At 42.5% G+C, this 8,238-nt stretch overlaps 1 protein-coding gene across 1 annotated transcript; it reads left to right on the top strand.

The window, feature by feature from the left end:
• The first annotated feature begins 860 nt into the window (after positions 1 to 860).
• On the top strand, positions 861 to 1,256 carry LOC140888790 (uncharacterized). The gene has a single exon (XM_073296491.1). The coding sequence runs from the start codon at positions 861 to 863 to the stop codon at positions 1,254 to 1,256; it is 396 nt and encodes a 131-aa protein (XP_073152592.1).
• The last annotated feature ends 6,982 nt before the right edge of the window (positions 1,257 to 8,238 follow it).

Raw genomic sequence — 8,238 nt, 5'->3', positions numbered from 1 at the left:
ATGACATAGTAGCGGACGTACTAGAAGGAGATTGGAGATATGACATACACAAATACCTGACCAAGAATGAGCTCCCAAACGATAGCAAAAGGGTCCGAGAAATTAAAAGAAGAGCCTTACGTTTGGTGATGATTGATAGAATACTTTTCAAGAGGTCATTCTCCCAACCTCTTCTCAAGTATCTTGGCCCGGACGAGGCTAATTATGTCCTACGAGAGATACATGAAGGTTGTTATGGAAATCACTTGGGTAGTATAGCCTTAGCTCGGAAGGCTCTATTGGCCGGGTTTTTATGGCCCACCATGAAGAAGGACGCATCTGCCTTGGTCAAATCATGCTACAATTGCCATAGGCATGCTAATTTGCAATGGAATCCCGCGGAATTTATGAAAGCAGTAGTGGCTTCTTGTCCTTTCGATCAATGGGGAATGGACATTGTTGGACCTTTCCCAGTCAGTACGGGTCAGAGAAAATTTTTATTAGTAGCAGTTGATTATTTTTCAAAGTGGGTCGAGGCTGAGCCCTTGGCAAAAATCACGGCAAAGGAAGTGCTAAATTTCTTATGGAAAAATATTGTTTGCCGGTTCGGAATACCGCGCAGGCTCATATCAGACAATGGAAGGCAATTATGTGGTTCTAAGGTCCAAGCTTGGTGCAAGCAGATGAAGATCGAACAAGTTTTTACGTCTGTTGCTTATCCCCAAGGTAACGGGCAGGTAGAAGTTACTAATAGAACTATCGTGCAAACACTCAAGACCCGGTTAGATTCAGCACGGGGAAAATGGGTGGATGAACTTTAATCTGTGTTATGGTTCTACCGAACTACAACAAGGTCCGGGACGGACGAGACACCATACAATATGGTGTATGGGACTGAAGCGGTTCTGCCCGCCGAGATTGGACAGGAAAGCGCTCGAATAATAGCTTACGGCCCTGAGAACAATAAATTAAGGGCCATGGATTTGGATCTGATTGAAGAAAATCGAGCTAGAGCTGCAGTTTGGTTGGTAGCTTATCGCAAAAGATTGACCCGAGCCTATAACAAACGGGTCTACCCTCGAGCCTTTCAAGAAGGGGATTTGGTTATGAGGAAAATTCAACACCATGGAGAGAGAGGGAAGCTGGATGCAAAGTATGAAGGACCTTTTAAGGTGATAGGGAAGGCAGGAGTAGCCGCTTATTATTTGGAAGACGCCCAAGGAAAGAGAGGGAAAAGGCCATGGAATGCTCAACACTTGAAGAAGTATTACTCTTAGAGTCTCGACCAGATTTGGGGAATTACTCGACCGCTTAGGAGTAATGGGTTGTGAGTTATTTTGTTATTTTTGTTTGTAAATTTGATAGTAGTAGTAGTCTTTTTTGTTATTCCTTAACTTTTGAGATTTATGTTAGAAATTACTTATGAGAAAACCACATATTTTTGTCAAACACCACGTCATTCGTGGTCAAATTAAAGCCCGACCAGTTCGGCACTCACCATGCCATTCATGGTCAAATTAAAGCCCGACCAGCTCGGCACTTACCATGCCATTCGTGGTCAAAACAAAGCCCGACCAGCTCGGCACTCACCATGCCATTCGTGGTCAAAACAAAGCCCGACCAGCTCGGCACTCACCACGCCATTCGTGGTCAAATTAAAGCCCGACCAGCTCGGCACTTACCACGCCATTTGTGGTCAAAACAAAGCCTGACCAGCTCGGCACTCACCACGTCATTCGTGGTCAAATTAAAGCCCGACCAACTCGGCACTCACCACGCCATTCGTGGTCAAAATAAAGCCCGACCAGCTCGGCACTCACCACGCCATTCGTGGTCAAAACAAAGCCCGACCAGCTCGGCACTCACCACGCCATTCGTGGTCAAATTAAAAGCCCGACCAGCTCGGCACTCACCACGCTTACGTGGTCAAAAATAAAGCCCGACCAGTTCGGAACCCACCACGCCATACGTGGTCAAAAACGAAGCCCGTTCAGCTCGACAAACACCGCATATTTTAAACTCAAGTCTGAACTCACAATTGATCGAGTATAGCAAAATTTTGTTAAGATTTCAGCTCGGGAATTCATTCAATACTTAGTAAAAAAATTTCAAAATTCCAGCTCGGGCATTCATTCAATAACTTAGTAAAATTTTGTCAAAATTCCAGTTCGAGAATGTATTCAATAGTTAGCAAAATTTTGTTAAGATTCCAGCTCGGGAATTCATTCAATACTTAGTAAAATTTTGTCAAAATTCCAGCTCGGGCATTCATTCAATACTTAGTAAAATTTTGTCAAAATTTCAGCTCGGGAATTCATTCAATTCTTAGTAAAATTTTCTCAAAATTCCAGCTCGGGCATTCATTCAATAACTTAGTAAAATTTTGTCAAAATTCCAGTTCGGGAATGTATTTAATACTTAGCAAAATTTTGTTAAGATTTCAGCTCGGGAATTCATTCAATACTTAGTAAAATTTTGTCAAAATTCCAGCTCGGGCATTCACTCAATACTTAGTAAAATTTTGTCACAATTTCAGCTCGGGCATTCATTCAATACTTAGTAAAATTTTGTCAAAATTTCAGTTCGGGAATTTATTCAATACTTAGCAAAATTTTGTTAAAATTTCAGATCGGAAATTTATTTAATAGCAAAATTTCGTCAAAATTCCAGCTCGGGAATTCATTTAACACTGCAAAATTTTGTTAAGATTTACAGCTCAGGAACGTATTCAATACTTAATGAAATTTGGCACGTCATATTAAAATACCCAGCACGACCCGTTCATGAAATAAAAAGGAAAACTAAAACAAAACCACACAGGGTCTAGGAAAACAAAATTTGTTTGGAACATTGTTTTAACCATGAACGAGTACATCAAAAAAAAAATTTAAATCAAGGGGCAGCATCCCCCTTGGCTTCGACCTCTTTTTCCTCCCGCACAGGCTCCTTTTGCTCAGATTTCTCTTCCTCATCAGGCAAGTCATCCAAGGCCTTAGCAGAGTCGAGGGAGGAGAAAGGATGCTCGGCTTCCGAATAACCCTCAGCCCGGATCTGTGCTAGACACCCCTTAAAGTCGTCCTCAAAAAAAGCAACATTCTTCTCAGCACACAGGTTGGCAAAATCAGAGGAAGTGAGGAAATCATTTTTCTTCCTGGCCCATCCAGCCTCGAACTCCTGATCCTTAGCCAGGAGAGCATCTTCCAACTCTTTGATGCGCTTCTTGGCCCCGTCCCACCCGTCCTGAGCAGTCTCGATGTCCGACCTCATGTCATGTTGTAACGCCCCGTTTTTATCTTAAATGAGTTTATTTGAGATAATCGGAGATTCCAGAGTTCAAGAGACGACTTGTATTTGATCAGGGACTACTTTGCAAATTTCGGAATTTTCAGGGACTAAAACGCAAAAAATGGAATTGTTATAATATCTAGACTTTGACTAAGTCTCCCATTCTCCCTTCATCCCTCCCAAACGTTTCTCTCCCCCATTGAAGAACTCAACGTGAGTTTTAACTTTTGGATTTCCTCCCGAGCTCGATCCGTCCGTTAGAAATTATTTCTGAAGGCAGATTAGCGATCACGGCTGAGAGAGCTTCGTTATACCGTAAGTATTTCTCCGATCGGATATGTTTTGTTTTTCGGAGGTGGTTAGAATCGATTTAGATTCTAGTATGTTGTTCCTGGCGGAGTTCTGATCGTTTATTATCTGTTAGTTTTGAATTAGAGCGACGTTCGGATTTGTTATGAATTTTTGAAGGGATTTTCGAAATAGTGAGTTTTGTGATTTGTTGGAATTGGATTGTTTTGGTTGAATGTTGATTGATATGAGTTGCTTAGAGTGATATTATGCTGTTTGCATTTTCGGTTAGTTGAATTTATAGCCGTTATGCCGCCGGTTTGAGATTTTGGAAATTGGAGATTCGTTTGAGTTTTTGGGAGTTGCTCGTTTTGAATGGACTGATATTGGATTGATTTTATCTCCGCAGATTAGTTGAAGATCGTGGAGTTCCGAATTGGCAACTTTCGAATCGTTGAAGAGTTGATCGAGGTTTGGTATCGAGTTGATCCATCCTCGAAAGTTGAATTGAATTATCTTTATCGTTGAACTTGATTTGGAATAGAATTTTGATTTGGAATTCTTGTATCGATGTTGTTTCCAGGTTTGGAGCATCGACGTTGTTGAAAAGAGGTATAAGATGACTTGGAATGGAATGGAACGAATGACTCGAATCCGACTTGATTCGAGTGTTCCGGAAAAATCACATACTTGCATGTTAATTGATTATTTGAGTTATGTTGCATTGCATTCATATTGAGCATATGAACCCTGATTTGAATAGCGGACAGGACGGCCCTTTTGATGATAGACGTTTTGGGAATTATATTGTGAGTGGCCTGGGTGTAGCTGTTTCACCTAGTGCTAGCATACTCCTTATAGTTGCACCAAAGTCTAGAGGATGGAGATACGTAGCACCACCTCGATCGGGAGAGTTGGTGAGTTGTTTACGTGATCTCGTCCTCGGGATCCCAAAAGCAAAAGCTGAAATGTTTTGATTATCCGACTTGATAATCTCAGATTTAAAGACATGCATTGCATTTATGCATATGAATTGAGTTTTAGACATGCTTGTGGAATTGCATGGTTGTTATTTGAATATGTAGAAGATGATGCATTTCGTTTGAGATGTTTTTATGATATTGCATGTTTGTCTCTTTTACTGGGAATATTATTCTCACCGGATTATCCGGTTGTTGTCTTGTCTTTGTATGTGTGCTTGGCAACAGGTGGGGCAGGACCGAGTCAGAGATCGCATGGCTAGGTGGTCGAGTTGATAGAGTGAGGCCTTGTTGTTGTAGAAGTCGAATTTGAAATCGAACTTAGATTGTATTCGAACTCGATTTGTATTTTGGATTTTGGAACATAGAATTGATGCATGTTCTACTCTTTCTTGTAATTGAATACTTCGTTGTTGGAAAAATGTTAGTTGGATCATGTCGGAGCCTTTCCGGGCATTGGATTGCACTTTTGAAGCCTTATTTTGAGCTAAAACAGCAGGCCATGCGCGCCCGCGCCTGGTGAGGAGCGCCCGCGCGTTCTGCTCCCTTTCTCGGAGGCCCGGGCAGGGCTGTATGCGCGCCCGCGCCTCGGGTGGCGCGCCCGCGCGTCACCCTGTGTAAAAAAAAAAAAAAACTTTGCTTTTAATCTTAGATCTTGTATGCGTAATTATTGTTTATTCTGAGATTAGATGATTAGAATCGAGGTCTCACACATGTACTTCTTGAACATGAGCGTCTCTAAGGTCACGGATCTGCCTGGTCAGTACGGTTATCCGCTTCACCAGAGCATCTTGGTTTAGAGAATGGTCAACTCGGGCCTTGTAAGATCGGGCAGTGACCTCTCCCGCCCAGACCATGGTCTGCAAATGAAAAGGTCAAAGTATTATTCAATGATGAGAGATAAAAAGTCATAAGGGAAAGTGAAAAGGAATTACCTGCATAAAATAAAGGGCCAAGGATTCCTCAGCCTCCTTGTCTGGGATTGCCCGAACTATCTCTAGATCTTCAGTAGAGACCATGTGCTGCAAAATGTTCAGGCTCCCGGGCTTGTCTGGCCGGGCAAAGAAAGAAATCCTTGGGCTATAGGGGTGGTCGGGATCACCTCGTTCCATGTGCTCGGGAAGGGAGCCGAGATCAATGAATACTTTCTCTTTCCCCTTTTCATGAACACCGGTACTGGATTGGGGAATAAGCTCTTGCTTACTAGGGGCTTTATCCCCCCGAACTTGCTTGGAAGTTTTCTTGGATTGCGGCTCAGGAATACGCGGTTCGGATTCAGTGGCAGATTCCGCGGAGGCCTCGGGTTTCTTTCGTTTCAACCTTTTGGCTGCAGCTCGGAAGTCAGCCGTCATTTCAGCTTCGATTATTCTTTCGTCTGTATATTAAGAAAAAGAAAAGGTTAACACGAGTGCACGGGAGAATAGAGAAGAAAATGATTAAAAAAGTTAAGTACCCCTACCTAAATCACCCTTAACCTCTATCCCTTTCCTACAAAATCCATATTTGCAAAGCAGGTCTTCCTTGATTAGGCTCTCGATATTGAAGGTTTTTTCGGATAGGGTAGCAAGAAAGTTAGTGAAGTTATGGCTGGGTGGAATAGGAAAGTCAGGGGAAGTGAAATTCATTGCCCAGTTAGATCGGCACTTCCAAGGTTGCTCGGGCTCAGGACGAACAAAGAAAAATCTATTGTTCCAACCCTTATGAGAGCTTGGTTTTCCCTTCAAGAATTTGTACTCGGGCCGGATAGAAATATAAAATCGACCCGGGGCTGTTTTCTTGATCTGAAGAAATTTGGTAAAATTCCCTACATGTAAGGAAACCCGGAAAAAACGAAACAAGACTCCTAAGGATAAGATAGAGCTAAAAGAGTTAGGGGTCAACTGGCTCGGACATATACAAAAAAATTGGCACAAGGCCAAAATGATGGGCGGTATTGAAAATCTAAGACCCATCTTCACTTGGTCTAGGCTAAAACTTAGGAAACCCTTGGGGGGTTTATGAGCCCGGTCATGACGTTCCGGGATTATTAATGTGTAGGCTTCGGGCATGCCCGACCTATCTCTAATGGTTGGACCCATGTCCGGACTAATATGGGAAGCAAGTATTTCGAACCAATGCTTCTCATCTTCTCTTAATTGGGCTTCGTCATTCCTAAGCCGATGAAGTCTCCTCATCTTAGCCTCCCGAGTCTCAGAAGGGCTCGGGTCGGCGTTTGATCCTGCCTGATCAGAAGGCTCAGGGGATTCGGGGTGAGGAGAGGAAGAAGCATCTACAAAAAGGGCTAATTCCCTAACATTGGATTCATCAGGGGAGGACATCTTAACTTAATATTTAATAGAAATACTTACGGAAAAAGATGGTTGGTCGGAAATTATAAACGAGAAGCTTGATAACTGACCGATCGGAAGGGACACGGGAATAGTAGCTCGGGTCGGGAGAGCTTTCGAAATTTTGACAGAGTAACTCCCACGCTTTAAAAGTAAAAAATGTAGTTTTTTACCGACCTATTTATAGGAGGATTGAATTGATCTTGACCGACCGATGATAGCCTGGATCAGTGGTTCAGGGCGGGCCACGTCACTCAGGGAATCCCTCGGGAATCGTACAGTCGCGAGATCCTCACCGTTCAGAGAAAACACATGACAAGGATCGAGATCAGGACCGTTCATAAAAAACACATTGTGGCATACTACATTACAAGCATAATATATGGGGCTCGGGGTCCGGTCAGAGGACTACATGGTCTAAATTTTATACTTCTTTAGACCAGTAGGGGGAGGTACTATTGATGCCCCTAAAAAATATACGGGTCTAACCTGACCCGAGCCCAGTAATCCATATTTTTGGAAATATACTTTGAGGTCCATCTAGTTTATTTTATGAAAAGCCCAGTCTGAAATGACCCTATTAGGGAATAAGATCATAATCATGAATTCATGGGCTTGAGCCCTAACTGGTATGGTTGGAGCCCGACCCGAGCCCAGGAAGGGCCCAATATCTGGAACCTTCTATTACTCTCGGGCACATGAAGATCATCAACAGATAAGGACAGTATCTAATGAATCCAAAATTTGACATTATCTCTAAGTTGGTGTTAGAGTCCTACTGGGTCAAGGCTCCTATCCGAGTAGAGTCCTACTCTAACACATGTTCTACCTCATCAAGGTAACCTACCCCTCCAAGCCCCTATAAATACAGGTATGGTTCATGATTTATTCATTCATCTCTTCTATTCACATCTTGCTCACACACTCACGCACAGATATTCTCTTGTTCTTACTTTTTGTCAAGCTCTTTCACTTTCGAGCACTGACTTAGGCATCGGAGGGGTCACGTCGAAACACCTTCGGCGCCCCCTAATTTAGCTTCTGTCTGTGCAGAGCTCCGTCATGCCCAACCCGACCCGCTTTGTGAAGGATTTGGAGATTCGCTTTACCAGACCGAACCCGGAGGAAAAATTCGACATCATCACATATGTTTTCAAGAATTATAATAATAATGAGAAATTAAAAAAAAAAGAATTAACATAATTTTTATTATTCAAAATGCATTTTCGATCTATAAGCCACACTTCCAAACTTAAAACACAAAAATTTGCTAATCTTTCTTATAAAGATTTACGCCGCTTTGTAAAAAATTCAGGCAAGTATATGCAATGAATTGGCCACACAAACCTTCATTTTGATAGTGAACACGGGACAAGCAA

The sequence above is a fragment of the Henckelia pumila genome, chromosome 3 (assembly GCF_033568475.1).
Source record: "Henckelia pumila isolate YLH828 chromosome 3, ASM3356847v2, whole genome shotgun sequence".
NCBI classification, from domain to species: domain Eukaryota; kingdom Viridiplantae; phylum Streptophyta; class Magnoliopsida; order Lamiales; family Gesneriaceae; genus Henckelia; species Henckelia pumila.
The sequence above is the reverse complement of the archived record's forward strand: the minus strand, read 5'-3'. Positions and strand labels throughout refer to the sequence as shown.

Excerpts from the sequence above, each read along its gene's own strand:
- LOC140888790 (XM_073296491.1), top strand. The coding sequence starts at position 861 with ATGGTGTATGGGACTGAAGCGGTTCTGCCCGCCGAGATTGGACAGGAA.